This window comes from Ciona robusta, chromosome 12, assembly GCF_009617815.1.
Source record: "Ciona robusta chromosome 12, ASM961781v2".
NCBI lineage: Eukaryota > Metazoa > Chordata > Ascidiacea > Phlebobranchia > Cionidae > Ciona > Ciona robusta.
This window is the reverse complement of record NC_143246.1, coordinates 744,992-768,645: the sequence shown is the minus strand read 5'-3', so window position 1 is coordinate 768,645 and position 23,654 is coordinate 744,992. Positions and strand designations below refer to the sequence as shown.

Below are 23,654 nucleotides of genomic sequence, written 5' to 3'. Positions count from 1 at the left end.
ACAGTTTCAGTGTTGCTCCGCGGGATATACGGAGGTCGCGAATGGATTTCTTTCCTAAAAAAGGCATTTTTACTTTGTACATTTGTATTTCTTATGTATGCATCGTTAATTTTAATATCAGGTCTGCTTACTTGCCGAACATTATTGCAGAATCGACGTATATGTCCTAACTTTCCACATCCGTAACACTCACGGTTCCGATGTACCAAGTTCGCAGCATTAGGAGTTCGGTATGGCTCGCAGGTTTGTGAATCCGGCCATTGTCGCTGTTGAATCTCAGGTTTATGTGACATCATACGTTGCAGACCTTCGATGCTTTGTTGTACTGCTTTTAAGCTTTCGGCGATTTGATTGGTGCTACCGACGTTCACCACGTCTGAGCCTCGAGCACGTAACGAGTCAACCGGCGCTACCTCTAGACTGCCTGTAGTATTCGTGTTAATTGCCAATTGAACAGCGGCCCAAAAATCTCGCGAGTAATCCAATTTACTTGGAATGGTTTTTGCAAAGTCACGATCCGCCAAGCCACAAGTGAATACCAAGTATGTGACTTCGTTCCGTATTGCTGCTTCGTTATCAACGTCTGGATAAGCACGATCACCAAGACTTTTAACAGCAAAAGCAAACTCACGGGTGGTTTCTCTTGGTAACTGTCGCCGTTTCAACAGTTCTTCCCTTAACTGTTCCCGATGAACTTTGTTGTTGTTCAAACCAAGTGCACGTTCTGTCAAAGTCTTATACGATAGATTGAATATGCAAGGATCTTTTCCTTGAAGTTGCCATCGTAAATCTTGACTGATAGCGGTGATAAACATGTGCCGTTTTACATCATCTGAAGCTTTGACACTTTCGCAATAGGAATCGAACAGTTTTATAAAATTTCCCAAATCACAATCAGGGGAAAACGTAGGTGGTGAAATAAAAACATTAAAAGCCATACTATTTCAACAATAAACGGTTACAAACTGATCGAGTTCTCGTTGTAAACAGACTACAGACGGCGGATGTAACGATTGCAACGTCCTGGCAGGATCGCCAAGTTTTTGTTACGTGTTTGAGGTGTTTGGTCCGGGACGTTGCCCTAACGGCCAATCGCGGGGCCTGCCTGTCGTAGTCTGCTCTGAACTGAAACAACTATATAAGATCGTATATCGTTTTAATAAAAGCAAATATAAAAACAGACGTTCTAAAATATAAAAGTGGCAATGACCGATAAACAAGTTAGCATACACAGGTACAATGAAACTACTGAGAACAACCGTATTTTGTAAAACGACTCAAATGACACTTTGCACAATCTCTAATACAATTACACAACCTTTCTACAACACGATACAACGAGAACTAACCCAACAAGCGAATCGAAACGAGAAATAGAAGACGCGCAAATCACTTCAATCAGCCCAACGGCAAGGAAACGCCGAGACTTAAACGTGGGAAAAATCAAAGAAACCAAGCGTGATAACAGTGAACAAAAGTGAAACAGTGATAAGGAAAACCAATAAAAATAGACAATGAAATCGACAAATTAAACATCGCACACAACAAAGACTGAAATAATGCAAACCTAAAAGCACACACAACATAAAAGTAAATAAGCGTATGTGGGCTCAAAGCCCTCATACCCACAACGTAACACAATCGTTGCAAAATATTTTCAATTGAACATGAACGTATATATTTTAGCTTCCGAAAACAGTCTAGTTAGCGTGTATATTTTTAAGAAATAAACCAATAAGGCGTGACAAATATAATGAAAAGGGTGTATAGCCTTCACGTCAGCCAGACAAGGCGATGGCATATGTATTGTGAATCGGGTATGTATACAAATGGTGGCAAATTTATAGCAGCTAGTGAAACTTATGAACTTTGCAGTGTATACTATACATCTATCTTATATCTTTTTTAATAAAGTCGTAATGCATGTGACCTCCTACTAAAGCTATGCTCTCTTGTTTTACTTATTATTGTTAACTGGTGAAAGTTTGCGGCTCGCCAAGCCTTACATAAGAAACAGGTCCCAATAGATTTTGGGGTTTGATAAATACTTTACACCAGTGCTTCTCAGTACACTGAATAGAAACTTACCCTCCAATGACGTATATCTTCCCATTTACAACACAAGCACAAGAACCATACCGCACGTGGTTCAAGCTGCTAACTTTGGTCCAAGTATTCGTTCGTATGTTATACCGCTCTACACTTCTTCCACTACCATCTTAATAAATAACTAATTAAGCAAACTAATAATAATTTTACAAGACACATAAAGGATTGGGTAGTCCATTGGCACAATTTTCTTTTATAAAATTAGGCAAGTCAGAAATAGTACGATGTATCCTGAATATAACAGTGTAATATATTTCATGATTGCCTGGTATATTTGGTTTATCACAACATAATGTTAGACTGTGACATCATTAATAACTTGTTTATATATAGAATAAACAACGAACCAATGGCGTAAATCTCATCATTGTAAACAACACCACACAATGCCCCTCTTTTCTCATTCATTGGTTTTAGTGATTCCCATTTCCCTTCCCTTGGATCAAAACTTTCCATTGAATTTAAACGATTTGAACTATCATCATCCCGTCCACCAAACGTGTACAAGCGACCTGTACATGAATTATGTTTGAAATCATTAAATATTTGTTCACACAATCAAACTAAAGATTAACAATATTTCTACTTTTTGTTAATCAATGTAAACTGTTTATAATAAATTTTAAAGAATAAGTTATGATCTTCTTGGATCAAAACTTTCCATTGAATCTAAACCAACGAGATTACTAATAACTTTATCACATCCACCAAATGCGAACAAGCGACCTGTATGACAACAACAGTCATTGTTTGACAACAGTCATCAAAGAAAAATATTTTATTGTTTTATTTACTAGAAAATATTCACCTTAAAAACAATTATGATGTAACAATGCAGATTATTGATAAAATAAGATTTGAAAATTATTGATATAGCTATAATGAGTGCCCTGGTATTACCATTTCAATAATACAGATATAATATAAACGATTGATAAGATTATTATGTAAAGTTTATTTTTTTAGATTTTTTGGTTTGGCACGCCAGTCACACTTTATTGGTTTAGTTCTTTAATGTTATTTACTCACTAATTGAACTAAAAAAGACGTTCAACTGCTAATATTGCAACGATTGTGATCATAATATTTAAGGTGTATTGCATGTTTTAAAATAGTGCATAACTGTCACAGCGACTCACAGGTTTTTAAACTCAAGAACCATCATATCAATTATGAATGAGTTTTATAATTTGAGTTTAGTCAAGAAATTTAGGACTAAATGCGGAAATTAAGAATTATGATTTGTGGGAAAAATCCTGACAAAGAACAACAAGAACCAGATCAACTGTTTTGTGAAAAAAGGATCTAAGCCAGTGGTTCTTAACCGCCGGTCCGCGTCAACTTTCCTGCCAGTCCGCCAAATATATTACAATTTTATATCTCAATTGCAAAATGCAAGATGTTCAAGTCTTGTTCATTGATTAAAGCAGTGGTTCCCAAAGTATGGGTGGCACAGGGTTGAGAAATGCATCGCGCCAAGGTGATCCAAATCTAAACGAGATTTTTTCTTTTCAAGCGTTTGGTTTACGTTTGCGTTGTAGTTTAGCCTTATATTTACCATATCTTTCTTTGCCAGGTAGACTGTTTGTTACGAAATAGTAGGGATTCACACGTGGATTCATTGCATCATAATAAAAAATGGTTGACCTGGCAATTAATTAAGACATAATAGCAAGTCACACGTTGATTATTTGCGTCATAATAGGGATTGACACGTAATCATTGGGCATGTAGGAGGTTTAAAACAGGCTTGAATGTTAAAGAGGCACATGCGTCGTATTTTAAACTGATTTAGAACTTCGCCAGTTCCATAATTTGCAGCACTGTGCCGTAACATAGAGTTCATGGTCTACTTTGGACGAAATTACATTATGGGTTGATTTTTTAAGGTAAACCGGTCCGCAAAGTTTGTTTCGAAATTTTACCGGTCCGCAAGCTATAAAAGGTTAAGAAACACTGATCTAAACTTACCAAGCCAAAAATCATTGTGCACATGCTACTGTTCATATTCAGCCCACTTTATCATTACATTTATATTTATTATACCAACCATTATAAGAAACAAGAGCATGTTCACATCGTTTAGTTTGCATTGGAGGAATGTTTGTCCATGTATTCACCACTGGATTGTATAATTCAACTGATGATAATATATTACGACCACCATCCAATCCTCCTGCTACACACATTTGATCTGGAATATAAATGTTTGTTGCATAACTAATAAATTTAGAATGGAAAATAATTTCACGTATTTGGTATTGGACATGTCTGTAGCTTTATAAAGCAACCGAAGAAACATTTCTTTTAATTGAACATTTTATAATTAATCCAAACCTATAGGACCTTAGTTTTAGCTTACCTTGACACAAGTTAATGCTTTCAGGCAATAAAACTAATGTTTATAGAATTAGAATACACGTGTCCTTTCATTACAGCTCTGCTCTCTTATTAGGATTTCAACTTTACACCACTATATTTCTACAATAATAATCCACCAATATATTGTTAACATAATAAGGAACCAACCATTCAACACAGCAGATGCTGCAAGATAACGTTGTTCCTTCATAGATGCCACCTCGTTCCAATCACCATCAACTTGGTTTAAATTCAAACATTCGACAAAGTTGGATTTACCACCACCAGCCGTATAAACATGGTTGTTTATCTTCACACTGGTTGAACCCCACCTTTCATACAAGGTTGACTGTGGATAAAATACAATATTTTAAGTTTTTACTTCATTAAATAAACAAAGAGATATCAATTGGTAAACATAGATAACGTATTTTCATTGTTTTGTGAAACAGAAACTTTATTTTTAGTTCTAGTATTGATATGTTTAAATGGAAGATCAAATAGAAACCCATGATAAGAATATTGTTCTATATATAATAATATAAAAATATTTTGTTAGTTTTCTTCTCATGTATTATTATAAAAAACAACCAACCTTTCTTGGTTTGAAACTTTTCTTGTTGACGTCATAGGTTTCAACAATTTTCTCTGCTCTATAACCACCCATAATCAAGCATGTAGATCCTAAGTAAAAATAAGAGTATGACATCAAATAATAAACAAGAATATCTCACATTTACCCAACACGTAGGTTTCAACAATTTTCTTTGCTTTATCACCACCCATAATCATGCATGTTGATCCTAAGTAATGACAAGAATATCTCACGTTTATCCAACACCGTTCCTTAATATGTCTATTGCTGCACATCTCATTTCTTACATGTCTTTTTATCTCTTCAGTAAATTCAAATCATAATATATATTCATAACTTTAAAAGGAATGTTCATATTTTAAACAACACAATTGGAGATTAATTAACAAATGGTTTGATCAAACCAGATACTTAAAAAAATCTCAGTATTATCATACTTACCTGAACCATCTATGGCAGGTAACTCATGGGTCAGGGCTTCCAAATCTATAAAAAAGTTTTTTATTACCATGTTCCACAGCTCAGTATTATTATACGTACCGAAACATTCCATGGCAGGTGACTTATCCAATTGTTGGGTGGTGGTTTCCAAAACTATCAAAAACATTAGTTAAATGATTTGTAAAAAGTACAGCACATATATAAAAGAAACACAGAAACTTTCATTTACTTTTTGTAGCTTTGGGTCGTTTGGTTGGTTCTTGCTGCCAGCATTCCTTCATAAGAGATTGTAACTTGAGGAAAATTTCATGATCTTGTTTTTGATGTTGTTTCAATTGCTTATCCACCTCATCCAATTTGCTTTGGTTGGGTCTCTTACCATCGTGAATGATTGCATGTCTAGCTCCACTAGAGTATGCTTTTCTCCTTGTTAGCACTTCGTACGCAGTTATACCATAACTGTTTGAAAACATAAAATTGCCATAAAAAATGCCAGTTAAGATGAAACCTAACCATTAGACTGACCTTGTTTGCAAATATTTCATAAATAAATAAAGTTTAGATGACAACAAAGTAGGTAATTTTTGCCTTGCTTAAGAAATATGCATGACATATACAACTTTGGACAATACCTAAGCACTTAAATATGTTTCACAAGGTACCTGTAGATATCCATGGCTGCTGTTTTCTTTAGATCAGGATCATTAAGACGCTCAGGCGCAGTGTATTGCCATGTATGTTGCGTTGAATGAGGAATTTTGAATGTTGTTGTGCTGGCACCGGTTCGTTGTCTGATGTTCACTGAACCAAAGTCGGCAAGTTTCAGACTCCTGGATTTTGTGAGAAGAATATTCTGTGGTTTTATGTCACCATGGATGAAAGCTTTCTTCCTATCGTGGTTGTGCAAGTAACTGATGGCTGATATCAATTCATGCAAGAGCCGAAGACGCCCAGTCCAAGACAGAACTATCTTAGACATAAGAAGATTATCCAAGTTGCCACCTTCCATGAATTCCATCACAAGACACTCTTTCTCAAAAAGTGATGTCACACCATAGAAGGAGACGATGTGGGGATGCTTCATTCTTTGGAGGATTTTTGCTTCATTTTCTAACCTGTTAATATAATAGTGATTAAGCATTTATAGGGTTTCTTGCCACTTTTAAATCATGTAGTGATTTAGATTAATCGTTAAACCGTTTTAGGATTATTATAAATAACTGAGCAGTAAGGAATATGATATTGCAATGTTTAAACTTAATACATGATGTAAATCCTTCCCAATAAACTGTTTAATCAGATTCAATCGAAAATAAGTGAACTCGATTTTTTAAACTGAATATTAGATTTTAAAATGTCTGTATATATTTAATGCGTGTCCATGTATGCAACTCATTACCCCATGATTCTAAGATTGCAATCAAAGATGTTTTTAAGACAAAGTTACCATACTGAAAAAAAGGACATATATTTAATGCATTAATGCGGATACATTCGGTCCAATAAAAACAAACATAATATGTAGTTACAGTAAAATTTCTTACTCCTTTTTAGCTTTTTGTATTTCTCCAACACTCCCAGTAAAAGAAATAAACTTCAGAGCCACCATGCCCAGTGATGCATGATAACAAACTTTAACTTCACCAAAACCTCCTTTTCCAAGCAACTCATAGTCGTCAGGGTTGCTTGGAAATTCACTTGGGTCAAATTTCTTCAGCTCCATATTTTAGTTAGGTATCATATTTCTTAAACAGTTAACCCTAAATTTGATCACTAACTAAAGAGAGCAATGCTCCGGTTAATGAGTACATTTGTTGCAACCAAAGTCCATAGAAATCACTTCTATGGAGTTTGGTTGCAACTAGACGCTTAAAGTGACATCACATCACCCACAATACTTCGTTAATCAATGTCAACACTGCGGATACGACTTATCTCATGGGAGACTATTCTAATGAAAACAAACCCTCCGTTGAACGAGGTTAATGATATCCCACTCAGCCGCTGACAGGCCCAAATCGCTTTCAATTTATCGCATGACGTCCCATTCCTGTCACTTGATTCTGTCTGGTAAATAACTTGCCTTTTCCCTAACACAATAACAAGAACTACCCAACTAACGCCACTGAGACCTCGAAGTCAGTCTAGGTTCATGGCGGGCTCTTAGGAGCCCTTGCCCGGTGTCGTAATATATTCGTTCCAATTGATATATTTGTACCGGGCGCTATTGCGCATGCGCCGTGACGCTCCTGCGCACGCGCAGTAGGTCGGAACAAATACAGTGACCACCCGGTCCAAATTTATTACGACCCTCCGTTATAAAAGTTCCAGAAACGACGTTTACACGTTAAAACTTTAGTTTTTGATTTAAAGTCAGCAGAACTGAGTTGGTATGTTGTTTGTAGCCTAGAAAAAGTAAGTACCACTATTAAACTTATTTTATGCTAGTTTAATAAGCAAATTTTAGTTATAACTTACAGGTGCTGGTGGACCAAGGTGATCCTAGAATACAAAAATTATAGCGGCCACTTTCGATACCTTCTACTCGTGTTACCAACATAAAATTTGGGCACTGTACTTATAACTAGACCCCAGCGGTACCGATTCTAAAAAAATTTGAATTATTCAATAAAATATTAACTATAAATATTAATATTTGTCATCTAAAACATATTTATAGAATTTTAAACCGATCCAGCTTTGAATATGTTATAGCGTAACGTAATACCTAAAAAATGAAACATTATTTTGTTTAAAAAAAGTGCGGGGATGGGTGTTAAATATAAAAAAGTATGATCATAACTTAGAATCATATAAATATTAAATTTTCAAATATTTTCGCGAAAATATAACTTACGCATACATCTATGTATGTCACCAGCATGTTATTTCATTGAAAAAAAAAATTCAAAAAAGGAAAATAAATAAATAAAGTAATATTTTTCCCCCTAACTTTTTTTAGTCGGTACGTATTTATTAGAGCTCGTATTGTATTTGTTCCGACCTACTACGCATGTGCAGTAACGTCTCGGCGCTCGGTACAAATACATCAATCGGAACGAATATACCACGACACAGGCCGTTAAGTAAGCAAGATATCATGAACTGTTTGGTCTCTGGTTATAAAAGCATTTAGTACTACAGTAGATGTAGCACCCCGCTGAAGCCTATATATGAAGTCAGATCAGCACGGAGTCATTTAATCCAACCAGCAATCCTGTTTATTCAGTGGGAGCTATACATTTATATTGGGGCATAGGCCTAGAATACAAGTTTTATAAAATGAAATACTAAAATCGGTAATGTAATGTTTGAATAAAGCAACATATCTAAAATTATATTTCAAATCAAGAACAATGCTTACAGATTATTATCAGTACTCTTACTATAATGATTTTCTGAAATTCTTTGTTATGTAAAGGCTTTGCATCTTCGATTTGTTAAGCATTTTACAGCGAAATAAAACAGTGCGATATGTGACCTTATACGAAACTGTATTAAACATAAAATATTGGTATTGTGATGTAATAAATAATTAAACGATAGGCCACTTTACACAGCGGGTATCAGTCAAGTAGTAAAACTTAACATGACAGTAAGGTGTTATTTATTGGTAATTCTTAAGCTGGTGACCAGTGAAAATTGTGGATTTAAAATGTTCTTAGGCCTCACTGATACCCGCTGTATAATTTTTTTCCAAAATTACAAAGCACTCTATCGACTGTGCTACAGTGCTGGTCAAATGCCAGTTCAATCAGTATACTTATTAAAGCATACACTTGTATATTTATCAACTTATTAATTAGAAAAAATCACATAAGTTAACGTAATGCTTATCATCAGCAATTAAAGCTTTATATTTTGGTGTTGAATATGTTAGTATTATTTTAAAGTTTCAAAAATTAGTATGTAGGTTATTACATGTGTGTTCCTGGTACTTTTACATATATCAATTCTTAACATGATCTAAGTTCAAGCAAACTCATGTCAGTTATAAATTGAATAAAACAGCATTGAAAGCTCTTGACTATGCTTGTTATTTCACTCTTTACATTAAACACTTTCAAATCGCTGAAACTAAGAACTGTTACGTATTAACAATATGAACTAGCATTAATTATCCATCATACAAAGAATCGAAACAAAGTTTAACAATCACCTCAAATATTAACAAGGAACAACGCCCAACAACCGAACAACTTAAGTCGTTATGGTTAGTTCCTCTTTTCGAAAATATTTGGGGAGAGTTTAAGGGGAAGTACCTGGTGCTGGCACTCTGGGCGGATGATGACGCAATTTATGTAACAAGAGAGCGTAGCTCAAATGAATAAGCACGTTCTATTACAAAAGATGCAAACCCTTCCTACAAACAACATATATACCGCATCTAATTATTTTCACGAAAAAATATTTATTACGATCTGCAACAGAAATGTTGAATTTCAAGAATTTAGAAAAATGAAATGACAAATTAGTTGTAATGTAAATCTAGTATAAATCATGGACACCAAGTTTTGAGATCAAAATAAGAAAAAGATTGCACATAAAATAAGTCTCAATACAAAGTAGCGTTAACACCTTTTCAAATTGGAATATCTTAATTTTTCAACATCTATATATTAGCAATGGCTAAATTTGTAAGACCAGAGCTTCTGGAACTATAAGCTAATTCAGATAACAAAGCAATTGAATTTATTGTTTTCTGGGTTTAAATTGTCTCGCAACTACCGGAACGCCGTTCTGGTAAACTTGAAATATTTATCGAGATTCTGGAAGATATAATCAATCCATAAGGTATAGAACAAATTATTAACCAAATAAATTCCCTAATAGGAATTTGAAATAATGTAAATAAGTGTAATAAGTGAACAGGATACTTTCATGGCTTCGTGGTCTTAGAATAAGGTTACTAACATAGGCGCCAAACCTGGGGTGGCAGGGTGGGCGAGCTAACCCCGGAATTTTCTGCACTGTGTTAATTAGTAAACATTACAACCAATAATTTAGATTTTGTTTTCATAGGAATGAGTGTCCAACCATCCCTGCCTACCCTGCATTTTCAAAAGTTTGGCGCCAATGGCCACAAATGCAATGCATGGTCAAAATTATCACATTATAAAGTAATTATAATTTAAGCTGCAGAATTGCTGGCTGAAAACCTTTGAAGTAATGTTGTATGACATGTATCACATACTCTAACAGGTTTAGCAGATGATGCGAGAGGCATGGTGTTGTCACTACATGTGTTGCAGTAAATTAACCCACAGTTCCTACAGTGATGCTTGAAAGAAAAATAATCTGATTTTTGTTAGAAAGAAAAAAAGTGTAAAGTTATACTGTATAACTCAACTTTTGACTAAAATTTATCATAAAATTTGGTGGTGCACATTGAGTACCATTTAATCGCATAAACAGAACAATGATAAAAAATCTAGAAATGCTTTAGCATCCAGAAGTTACTACTCATAATCACATTTTATCATCACTGAGGTGTCATCCATATAAATAATGTTTATAAAAACTCGGTAGTTGTTTAGAAAACCATTATTATTATTACTGAACATTTTCCATCTTTTCTCTTATGAATAATATTCACATATCTTGTTTGTTTTATTAAATGAATTGATTTTTATTTTATCCTGATTTTTATCACACATATTTCATACATTATGCCGTATCTCATGTTTTGTGCGAACTATTAGTGCGAACACTGCTTCTAACACTGTATATTAACAAATATAAAATCAAGTTTTATTACCAGTTGTTTCAACACTCTAATTAAAACAATGAGTTCACAATTTAATTGCAAAGACAGGATAGTGATGGGGAAATTAAGAAAAGCTAAAATATGTATATACGTACTACTTAAAAGTGATTTCTACAAATATTGATTATAAAATGTTGGCACTTCGGGAAAACAATCATTAAAAAAATATTATACAACACAGTTACAAAATAAATTGTTTAAAGTTAGATTTATCTGGAAGAGCTCAGAATTGAAATGCATAGATTGGTTTGTGGGTTGTGATTATCATACTTGTTGATAATTGTCTTGACAAACCATGTTATCACCCCAGGATGTCCCCACTGATAACTTGTGTGGTTCATTTGTCACAATATACATGGAAAGAACATTAAATGCCAGGAAGCTCAAACACATTAGAACAACCTCAGTTAATGGTTACAAGTAAAATATAAAACACAAGTTGTTTAAACCAAGAAAAACACCTCAGTTAGAAACATTTTTCTCAGATTAAAATAAATTCAGTTGCTTGATCTGGTTGTCTTGTTTATACTTTTGTGGTTGATAGAAAAAATATAAAACCCGACATTATTTAAAATTAGAAATATACATGAATTAACACATATTTAAAATGCATACATTGAATTGTGATGTAATAAATGAAAGCTTTTAAATTATTAAACTAACACTAATTTGGTCTATATATGAAGCGGAAAAGCTTGTTTAAAACAATTTTTCACTTTGTTTACAAAGCTACAACTGATGCTTTATATCTTGGTGTCTCCATGTTGGTTTCAATCTTCCATTCATTGATTGTTGCATCATAAGCCTCAATGGATTTTGATGCATCATCACTGTGGCTAAATAAGTTAAATTTGGTCTTTATCTCATTACATTTTTAAACACATTAAATATGTGGCATGGACAATGTAAACATAGATACAATGTTTTAAAGCCTTTAGGAACATGATATATTTTAACAGATTTCTGTTTTTGACTGATATATTGCTTTGTAGTAACACAAGTGTTTGTGCTAATACTTGTACTTATGTCAAACTTGGGATTTTAGGCAAAATAACATAAAGAGTCTATTGCAAAGTGGATTCCTGGTTAGTTTGCTACCCAGCTGAAAAGATTTATATTTATTAAAATCTTGCCAAAACTTGCTAAAAAATGTGTTGTGAATTGGGTATGTATATAAATGATGGCAATTTATTTTAGAGTAGTGCAACTCATGAACTTTGCGGTGTATGTTATGCGTATATACCCGGCGCCATAGCACAGTTGGTTAGCGTACCTGCCTTTAACCGAGAGGTAATGGGTTCAGGGCTCGATGCTGTTACCATTGTGGGCGTATGTGTCTTTGGACAAGACACTTACCGGCAATTGCTCCAACCCAGTGGTCACTAATAGGTTGTCCAAATAATAGTCACACATAAAAAGTAAAAAAAAAACTCTCCTAAAAAATAATTACCCACAATGTAACATATAACACGGGTGTATGAACACCCGAACACCCGTGTTATAACGACTGTCGTATTCCGGCCAAGGGAGAATAAAGTAAGTTGCATTCATTCTTTGCATTCATTCATTATTCTTTTTAAAGTCAAAATGCATGTGGCCTCCCATTAGAGCTCAGCTCTCTTGTTTCACAAATGATTGTTAATTGGCAAAAGTTTGCGACACGCCAAGCCTTACATAAGAATCGCGATAGATTTTGGGGTTTGATAAATACTTTACACCATTGCTTCTCTGTACACTGAATAGAAACAATCATAATTAGTAACACATGACCACTTACCCTCCAATGACGTATATCTTCCCATTCACAACACAAGCACAAGAACCATATCGCTCGTGGTTCAAGCTGCTAACTTTGGTCCAAGTGTTGGTTCGTATGTTATACCGCTCTACGCTTTTTAATCCACGACCACCTTAATAAATAACTAATTAAGCAAACTAATAATAATTTTACAAGATATATAAAGTATAGGGTAGTCCATTGGAACCTTTTTTTTTATAAAATTAGGCAAGTTAGAAATAGTAAGATGTATCCTGAATATAACAGTGTAATATATTTCATGATTGCCTGGTATATTTGGTTTATCACAACGTAATGTTAGACTGTGACATCATTAATAACTTGTTTATATATAGAATAAACAACGAACCAATGGCGTAAATCTCATCATTGTAAACAACACCACACAATGCACGTCTTTCCTCATTCATTGGTTTCAGTGATTCCCATTTCCCTTCTCTTTGATCGTAACTTTCCATTGACTCCAAACCAATCGGATTACCAATAACTTTATAACATCCACCAAATGCGAACAAGCGACCTGTATGACAACAATAGTCATTGTTTGACAACAGTCATCAAAGAAAAATATTTTATTGTTTTATTTACTAGAAAATATTCATCTTAAAAACAATTATGATGTAACAATGCAGATTATTGATAAAATAAGATTTGAAAATTATTGATAAGAAAACTATATTTTCTTATAAGATTAACAAGAGAGCATATAGATAATGAGTGCCCTGATATTACCATTTCAATAATACAGATATAGTATAAACGATTGATAAGACTATTATAGAAAGGTTATTTTTTAGATTTTTTACGTCCGACACAGTCAGTATTGGTTTAGTTCTTTAATGTTATTTACTCACTAATTAAACTATTTAAAAAAGACGTTCAACTGCTAATATTACAACGATTGTGATCATAATATTTAAGGTGTATTACATGTTTTAAAATAGTGTATAACTGTCACAGCGACTCACAGGTTTTTAAACTCAAGAACCATCATATCAAATATGAATGAGTTTTATAATTTGAGTTTAGTCAAGAAATTTAGGACTAAATGCGAAAATTAAGAATTATGATTTGTGGGAAAAATCCTGACAAAGAACAACAAGAACTAGATCAACTGTTTTGTGAAAAAAGGATCTAAACCAGTGGTTCTCAACCGCCGGTCCGCGTCAACTTTCCTGCCAGTCCGCCAAATATATTACAATTTTATATCTCAATTGCAAAATGCAAGATGTTCAAGTCTTGTCCATTGATTAAAGCAGTGGTTCCCAAAGTATGGGTCGCACAGGGTTGAGAAATGCATCGCGCCAAGGTGATCCAAATCTAAACGAGATTTTTTCTTTTCAAGCGTTTGGTTTACGTTTGCGTTGAAGTTTAGCCTTATATTTACCATATTTTTCTTTGCCAGGTAGACTGTTTGTTACGAAATAGTAGGGATTCACACGTGGATTCATTGCATCATAATAAAAATTGTTTGACCTGGCAATTGATTAAGACATAATAGCAATTCACACGTTGATTATTTGCGTCATAATAGGGATTGACACGTAATCATTGGGCATGTAGGAGGTTTAAAACAGGCTTGAATGTTAAAGAGGCACATGCGTCGTATTTTAAACTGATTTAGAACTTCGCCAGTTCCATAATTTGCAGCACTGTGCCGTAACATAGAGTTCATGGTCTACTTTGGACGGAATTACATTATGGGTTGATTTTTTAAGGTAAACCGGTCCGCAAAGTTTGTTTCGAAATTTTACCGGTCCGCAAGCTATAAAAGGTTGAGAAACACTGATCTAAACTTACCAAGCCAAAAATCATTGTGCACATGCTACTGTTCATATTCAGCCCACTTTATCATTACATTTATATTCATTATACCAACCATTATAAGAAACAAGAGCATGTTGACATCGTTTAGTTTGCATTGGAGCAATGTTTGTCCATGTATTCACCACTGGATTGTATAATTCAACTGATGATAATATATCAAAAAAATCACCCCATCCTCCTGCTACACACATTTGATCTGGAATATAAATGTTTGTTACATAACAAATAAACTTAGAATGGAAAATAATTTCACGCATTTGGTTTTGGACATGTCTGTAGCTTTATAAAGCAACCGAAGAAACATTCCTTTTACTTGAACATTTTATAATTAATCTTAACCTATAGGGACATTTAGATTTAGTTTATCTTGACACAAGTTAATGCTTTCAGGCAATAATACTAATGTTTTTTTAATGAGAATACACATGTCCTTTTATTAGAGTTCAGCTCTCTTATTAGGATTGCAACTTTAAACCACTGTTTTTCTACAATAATAATCCACCAATATATTGTTAAACATAATAAGGAACCAACCCTTCAACACAGCAGATGCTGCATGACATCGTTGTCCCTTCATAGATGCCACCTCGTACCAATCACCATCAACTTGGTTTAAATTCAAACATTCGACAAAGTTGGATTTATAACCACCAGCCGTATAAACATGGTTGTTTATCTTCACACTGGTTGAACTCCACCTTTCATACAAGGTTGACTGTGGATAAAATTCAACATTTCAATTTTTTTACTTCAATAAATAAACAAAGAGATATTAATTGGTAAACATGAATAACGTATTTTCATTGTTTTGTTATACAGAAACTTTTTTTTTAGTTCTGGTATTGATATGTTTAAATGGAAGATCAAATAGAAACCCATGATAACAATATTGTTCTATATATAATAATATAAAAATATTTTGTTAGTTTACTTTTCATGTATTATTATAAAAAACAAACCAACCTTTCTTGGTTTGAAACTTTTCTTGTTGACGTCATAAGTTTCAACAATTTTGTTTGCTTCATTACTACCACCCACAATCAAGCATGCAGCTTCTAAGTAAAAATAAGAGTATGGCATCGCATAATGAACAAGAATATCTATTTTTTTCTTACGTGCTGAATATCTTACATTTATTCAGCACGTTAGTGGCCTTAATGATTTATTTTGTCATGTTTACTGCCAATGTATACGGGGACAGACAGGTAAAAGGAACGTGATTTAAACCTTAAACTATAAACACACACAGAAACTTAATTGAACTACGCTTTATTGTTATGCTATATGATACCTGCCGAGGCCAGTAAAAATATTTTCCGGCCAATACGGTCACGGTTAAAAAAATCGTCACTTTATGTTTATCCTAAATTATCTTAGCAGACTTCGTAAGCAGGTGGCGCAAACACTTTGGACAAGCTTCATTAAGTTATTGCAACATGGATAGGGGCAACAAATTGTGTTAAATGAACAGGTTTTGTTTGCCTAATTCCTTTAGTGGGAAGGCGTAAAATAGCTAAAACGTCACAAATTCACTGCTTACCACAAACAAGTGCTACATATATGATATATTAAAGTTATTAAATACTTCACAATGGGCCGAAAAAAAATGTATTTATTACTTACGCATTAGCATGGAATGCGTAGTAACATGGTGAACTGGCGAACTAAATAAGTTCTGGATTTATACGGCAGCCTGTCGGCGGCATGGAAAATTTACACCTATTTTACACAGCTGCTTGTACCATCCACGAAAGGTAACTCACCAGGTAACTCATCCACCTGTGGGGTGATGGTGTTTCCATCTATAAAAATATTAAGTCGCTGAATACAACGTTACATAGCTTAGTATTATTATACAAACCTGGATCTTCCATGGCAGATACTTCCATATCTATTGAAAAATAACAATTAGTCACACATTACAATGCTCCATATCTCAGTATTATCATATTTACCTGAACCATCTATGACAGGTAACTCACGGGTGAGGTCTTCCATATCTATAAAAAATCTTTCATTACCATGTTTCACAGCTCAGCATTATCATATTTACCTAAACCTTCCATGGCAGGTGACTTATCCAATTGTTGGGTGGTGGTTTCCAAAACTATCAAAAACATTAGTTAAATGATTTGTAAAAAGTACAGCACATATATAAAAGAAACACAGAAACTTTCATTTACTTTCTGTAGCTTTGGGTCGTTTGGTTGGTTCTTGCTGCCAGCATTCCTTCATAAGAGATTGTAACTTGAGGAAAATTTCATGATCTTGTTTATGATGTTGTTTTAATTGCTTATCCACCACATCCAATTTTCTATGGTTGGGCCTCGTACCACTGCCAATGGCTGCTACAATATTATCTCTACCAGCTGGAGAATCAGAGTATGCTCGTATTCTTGTCAGCACTTCGTACACAATGATACCATAACTGTTGGAAAATTTCTCTCTTGTCATAATGTCAGTTAATATGAAACCTAAGCTAAACATTAAGCAAACACTTTAACCTAAGATACATATGAACAGGTGTTGAACAATAACTAATTATGTGATGTTTGTTGTGAAGAAATAAGTTACCTGTAGATATCCATGGCCGGTGTTTTATCTGCAAAGAGATCCTTAAAAAACTCAGGAGCAGTGAATGGCCATGTATGTTGCGTTGAATGAGGAATTTCGAATGTTGTTGTGCTGGCACCGGTTTGTTGTCTGATGTTCACTGAACCAAAGTCGGCAAGTTTCAGAACCCTGGATTTTGTGAGAAGAATATTCTGTGGTTTTATGTCACCATGGATGAAAGCTTTCTTCCTATCGTGGTTGTGCAAGTAACTGATGGCTGATATCAATTCATGCAAGAGCCGAAGACGGCCAGTCCAAGACAGAACTATCTTAGACATGAGAAGATTATCCAAGTTGCCACCTTCCATGAATTCCATCACAAGACCCTCCCTTCCAAAAAGTGATGTCACACCATAGAAGGTGACAATGTTGGGATGCTTCATTTGTTGGAGGATTTTTGCTTCACTTTCTAACCTGTTAGTATTTGAGAGATTTTTAAATGTTGCAATTTAAATAATGTAGTGATTAATTAAACCAAACACTATCTTCATTTTATAAATCGTAACTCTGCAACACTGATCACCTAGTGTAAGAAATGGAAGATATATATTTACATAGGCTTCAAAACATTGAGAATTCTGATGAAAACCGGGGTGGCGAGAATGAGATATATATAAGTTACGTTCTAGATTATGACTAAAGGTCAACAGATGTATAAATCGTTCGTGCGAAGGGACGTGCGTCCTACTTGACCTTTACGTGCGTGGTAGTTTAACGTCCACGTGTGTCGTAGTTAGGCCTTTACGTGCGTTTTACCTTTACGTGCGTTGTAGTTTGACATTTTCATGCGTCGTAGTTTGACCTTTACCTGTGTCGTAGTCTAACGTTCATGTGCGTCGTAGTTTCGCACAAAAGCAAAGCAACACCTTTTATGTTAATTAAACAGACAATATTTATTATTCTATTTTAAACAATGTAAGCGGTTAAAAAACTACCATGTCCTAGAAGGAGCACTGCTGTATATTTACGATGTTTTTCTCAGCCAAACAGCATGTTTATTACGAAATAGTAGGAATTCACACGTGGATTCATTGCATCATAACAGCGATTGTTCATACCGCAGGTGGACTAATTTTGCAACATAATATTGGCGTAATATACAAACTAAATGTTTTTCTCAGCCAAACAGCATGTTTATTACGAATAGTGGGGATTCACACGTGAATTCATTGCATCATAATAGCGATTGTTTGACCTGGCAATTCATTACGACATAATAGCAATTCACACGTCAATTGTTTGCGTCATAATGGCGATTTCCCCCTTGATTATTTAGCCAGTTGGAGCTTGAAAACAGGTTTAAACGTTTGTTTTTTTACATTTTTAAAGCATTCTCCCATCTACAATGAATACTTTGTATGTGCGTGAACACTACAATTACTTAAATGATTTGTTTTATTTATAACTAAGTAACAAAAACCGGGGTGGCCAGAACTATTTCGCCACCTTAGCCTTCCAGGGTGGCGCAAAATAAATAACTACACAACAATGTCATTCGCCCATGATTTCCCGTAACAAATTGAACAAATTGACATCAAATGAATTCTTTTTATCCTTGAGCTGTTTATTTCCTTCTCATTTATCCTTTTAATGGGGGAAACAACAAAGGATGGAAAATAAAGAAATTGAACATAATGTACAGCTAACATAAAATTTCTTACTCTTTTTTAGCTTTTTCTATTTCTTCATTGCCCCCGGTGATACGAAACAACTTCAGAGCCACCTTGCCCAGTAATTTGTGATAACAAACTCGAACTTCACCGAAACCTCCTGTTCCAACCAATTTAAAGTTATCATTGTTAAACTCAGTTGGGAATTCACTTGGATTATATTTCTTTAGCCCCATATTTTAGCTGAGATATTATTGTATAGAAGCTGTCATTACTGTGATTCGTGTAGCCTCCTGTGGTACGTTGTGCAACAGACCAGGTAACAACAACACTTACTAACAATTTCTATTTAATAGCAATTCCTTTTATTGCAGAATATTTATTCGTAATGTTTTAAACATCGACTTCACATCTTTATAATATGTATGTTTGATCAAATAATAAAATACTTTGCAAAGCAAACTTAAAATAATATAGGATATTTGGAAAGAGCATGTTTTTATAGTTTACTTCGAAATCGTCATGTGAATTTTAAAATTCCGTTTGCCGTCACAGTTTTGGTAGACACAAACTGTTAAAAACGGCTGTCAGTACACCACTCGAAATTGGACAGATAAAGTATCTGCAACATTTAATTCGTCTCCTACTACGATACCTTGGTTACCTTGACGATACGACAGCCTATAACCTCCCCCTCGCGCGGCGTAGGCCAAATCAGGAATTTTCATTTTGAGAGAATCCCCTTTTTTTCGTGTAAAAACCTTTTTCCTTCGTTTCAATTTGATCGTTTGAGAGATTACTATCTCTCGTCTGCGACGTAGAAGTAATGTTTTTGTTCGCTACCAGGGGGGTAGGCGCAGTGTAACATGTTATGATTGTATTCGGTACCGGAGGGGGGTAGGTAGTGTAGAAATGTAATGATTTTACTCGTTACCGGAGGGGGGTAGGTAGTGTAGAAATGTAATGATTTTACTCGGTACCGGAGGGGGGTAGGTAGTGTAGAAATGTAATGATTTTACTCGGTACCGGAGGGGGTAGGTAGTGTAGAAATGTAATGATTTTACTCGGTACCGGAGGGGGGTAGGTAGTGTAGAAATGTAATGATTTTACTCGGTACAGGAGGGGGGTAGGTAGTGTAGAAATGTAATGATTTTACTCGGTACAGGAGGGGGGTAGGTAGTGTAGAAATGTAATGATTTTACTCGATACCGGAGGGGGGTAGGTAATGTAGAAATGTAATGATTTTACTCGGTACTGGAGGGGGGTAGGTAGTGTAGAAATGTAATGATTTTACTTGGTACCGGAGGGGGGTAGGTAGTGTAGAAATGTAATGATTTTACTCGGTACCGGAGGGGGGTAGGTAGTGTAGAAATGTAATGATTTTACTCGGTACCGGAGGGGGGTAGGTAGTGTAGAAATGTAATGATTTTACTCGGTACAGGAGGGGGTAGGTAGTGTAGAAATGTAATGATTTTACTCGGTACAGGAGGGGGGTAGGTAGTGTAGAAATGTAATGATTTTACTCGATACCGGAGGGGGGTAGGTAATGTAGAAATGTAATGATTTTACTCGGTACTGGAGGGGGGTAGGTAGTGTAGAAATGTAATGATTTTACTTGGTACCGGAGGGGGGTAGGTAGTGTAGAAATGTAATGATTTTACTCGGTACCGGAGGGGGTAGGTAATGTAGAAATGTAATGATTTTACTTGGTACCGGAGGGGGGTAGGTAGTGTAGAAATGTTATGATTGTACTGGGTATACGAGGGGGTAGGTAGTGTAGAAATGTAATGATTTTACTCGGTACCGGAGGGGGGTAGGTAGTGTAAAAATGTAATGATTTTACTCGGTACCGGAGGGGGGTAGGTAGTGGTTAACTTGATGTTGGTTGTACGTGGTATATACTGTTTTGTATGTAATATTTTGTGTACAACAGAACAACGCATCGCAGGTAAATTTTTTTATTCAATGTAAAGTGTTTTACCCTATCCACATCTTGGATGGAAGGGGATACTGCACAATAACATATTGGTCATTTTAGTTTATGGAATGCCTGCTATCAATAAGCTTATCTGAATATACATTACACATGGCCTGTACACAGTAAATTTTATTGAAAGTACTCTGTGTTTTACCATTATGCTTTTATAATATTTAATCATATTACTAAAATTACAGAAAACCAAACACAACTTGACGAGCATTTAAATTCTGTGAAGGAGAGTTTGGTACTTTGGTATACTGGATGACAATGTAAATGGTGATTGTTGTATCTACGTCTTTTTATAAAACATTTTCTTATATATATATATTATACAGCATGTCCCAAAAATGTACTTTTTAAATGACCACATCAGCAACATTTATTTTAGTACAAAAAAGTTTCATACATCAAAATACTATGAAGAAATGCAGAAAGCAGCACATTATCTAAAGTGTTTGGATTGGTGGCCATTGTGGTACAAGCATAGCGATAGTGAATAAATCTGAATGGTTTCTATCATTTAAATATTTGTTGATACTCCCCCTTTCTACAGTTTCCTCTTGATACCATAGTAACTGTTATATTTTGTTCACAGATAAAGTTTCAAAGGATCAAGTAAGATGAAGTATACTAAGGCAGTGCAAACACTTCTTCACATTGTTTTTCCAGTTCTAAAAAAATATTAAACAATTTTTGAAAATTCATGCTTTGTTTATTTTATCATGGCTCACTGGCTGTTCCACCACGCACCCGGGAGGCCGCCATTCTGCGTGATCGTTAGGCATTTTACAGGACCTTCGCATGTGCTTCAGGTACAACAACCTTTTAAACGATGTCTAAACCAAAACACTGCCTTATTATACCTGGTTCAAGTATGGTATCTATTATAAGTCATTTCTACACTACCTACCCCCCTCCAGTACCGAGTAAAATCATTACATTTCTACATTACCTACCCCCCTCCAGTACCGAGTAAAATCATTACATTTCTACATTACCTACCCCCCTCCGGTACCTAGTAAAATCATTACATTTCTACACTACCTACCCCCCTCCTGTACCGAGTAAAATCATTACATTTCTACATTACCTACCCCCCTCCAGTACCGAGTAAAATCATTACATTTCTACATTACCTACCCCCCTCCGGTACCTAGTAAAATCATTACATTTCTACACTACCTACCCCCCTCCGGTACTGAGTAAAATCATTACATTTCTACACTACCTACCCCCCTCCGGTACCGAGTAAAATCATTACATTCCTACATTACCTACCCCCCTCCTGTTCTGAGTAAAATCATTACATTTCTACACTACCTACCCCCCTCCAGTATCGAGTAAAATCATTACATTTCTACATTACCTACCCCCCTCCAGTATCGAGTAAAATCATTACATTTCTACACTACCTACCCCCTCCAGTACCGAGTAAAATCATTACATTTCTACACTACCTACCCTCCTCCGGTACTGAGTAAAATCATTACATTTCTACACTACCTATCCCCCTCCTGTACTGAGTAAAATCATTACATTTCTACACTACCTACCCCCCTCCTGTACCGAGTAAAATCATTACATTTCTACACTACCTACCCCCTCCGGTACCGAGTAAAATCATTACATTTCTACACTACCTACCCCCCTCCAGTACCGAGTAAAATCATTACATTTCTACACTACCTACCCCCCTCCAGTACCGAGTAAAATCATTACATTTTTACACTACCTACCCCCCTCCAGTACCGAGTAAAATCATTACATTTCTACATTACCTACCCCCCTCCAGTATCGAGTAAAATCATTACATTTCTACACTACCTACCCCCCTCGTATACCCAGTACAATCATAACATTTCTACACTACCTACCCCCCTCCGGTACCGAGTAAAATCATTACATTTCTACACTACCTACCCCCTCCGGTACCGAGTAAAATCATTACATTTCTACACTACCTACCCCCCTCCAGTACCGAGTAAAATCATTACATTTCTACACTACCTACCCCCCTCCAGTACCGAGTAAAATCATTACATTTCTACACTACCTACCCCCTCGTATACCCAGTACAATCATAACATTTCTACACTACCTACCCCCCTCCGGTACCGAGTAAACCATTACATTTCTACACTACCTACCCCCCTCGTATACCGAATACAATCATAACATGTTACACTGCGCCTACCCCCCTGGTAGCGAACAAAAACATTACTTCTACGTCGCAGACGAGAGATAGTAATCTCTCGAACGATCAAATTGAAACGAAGGAAAAAGGTTTTTACACGAAAAAAAGGGGATTCTCTCAAAATGAAAATTCCTGATTTGGCCTACGCCGCGCGAGGGGGAGGTTATAGGCTGTACCTGTAAAAACAACTTACAAGTATGCAAACCAAGGTAATCCTAGTACATAGCATACATTGTAGCAGTTTTTAGCGGCCATTTTGGATAATTTTTTGATGTAGCTACCACGACAATAACATTTGGGCATTCTAGTTAGATAAAATCTGTTTACACAATAAAATTTATAAATTTCCAAAAAATAC

The 23,654-nt window shown here is 35.2% G+C and overlaps 1 protein-coding gene and 2 long non-coding RNA genes across 20 annotated transcripts in view; 2 read left to right on the top strand and 1 right to left on the bottom strand.

The window, feature by feature from the left end:
• Positions 1-19,926, bottom strand: part of LOC149726099 (kelch-like protein 35) — a 53,781-nt gene extending 33,855 nt beyond the window's left edge. For 5 of the 18 annotated variants that reach the window (XM_089889491.1, XM_089889495.1, XM_089889496.1 and 2 more), the window contains exon 1: positions 19,173-19,926. In XM_089889491.1, the coding sequence (XP_089745617.1) occupies positions 19,173-19,357 (185 nt within the window). In that variant the 5' untranslated portion in view covers positions 19,358-19,926. Of the gene's footprint in view, positions 1-2,088; positions 2,219-2,456; positions 2,622-4,159; positions 4,304-4,638; positions 4,820-5,065; positions 5,155-5,210; positions 5,367-5,506; positions 5,552-5,605; positions 5,660-5,735; positions 5,966-6,168; positions 6,622-7,050; positions 7,280-7,984; positions 9,588-11,235; positions 12,110-13,050; positions 13,184-13,420; positions 13,592-14,950; positions 15,095-15,432; positions 15,614-15,861; positions 15,954-16,521; positions 16,542-16,661; positions 16,701-16,759; positions 16,790-16,853; positions 16,899-16,951; positions 17,006-17,081; positions 17,327-17,472; positions 17,926-19,172 lie in introns of those variants that run through there. The other 13 variants (XM_089889502.1, XM_089889503.1, XM_089889508.1 and 10 more) reach the window with 13 other exon arrangements.
• On the top strand, positions 9,885-11,138 carry LOC149726100 (uncharacterized). The gene is made up of 2 exons (XR_016386168.1): positions 9,885-10,300; positions 10,709-11,138. It is a non-coding gene; the product is annotated as an uncharacterized LOC149726100 (long non-coding RNA).
• Positions 19,927-20,112: 186 nt separating the features above from the next.
• LOC149726098 (uncharacterized) lies at positions 20,113-21,806 on the top strand. The gene is made up of 2 exons (XR_016386166.1): positions 20,113-21,069; positions 21,297-21,806. It is a non-coding gene; the product is annotated as an uncharacterized LOC149726098 (long non-coding RNA).
• Positions 21,807-23,654: the final 1,848 nt, after the last annotated feature.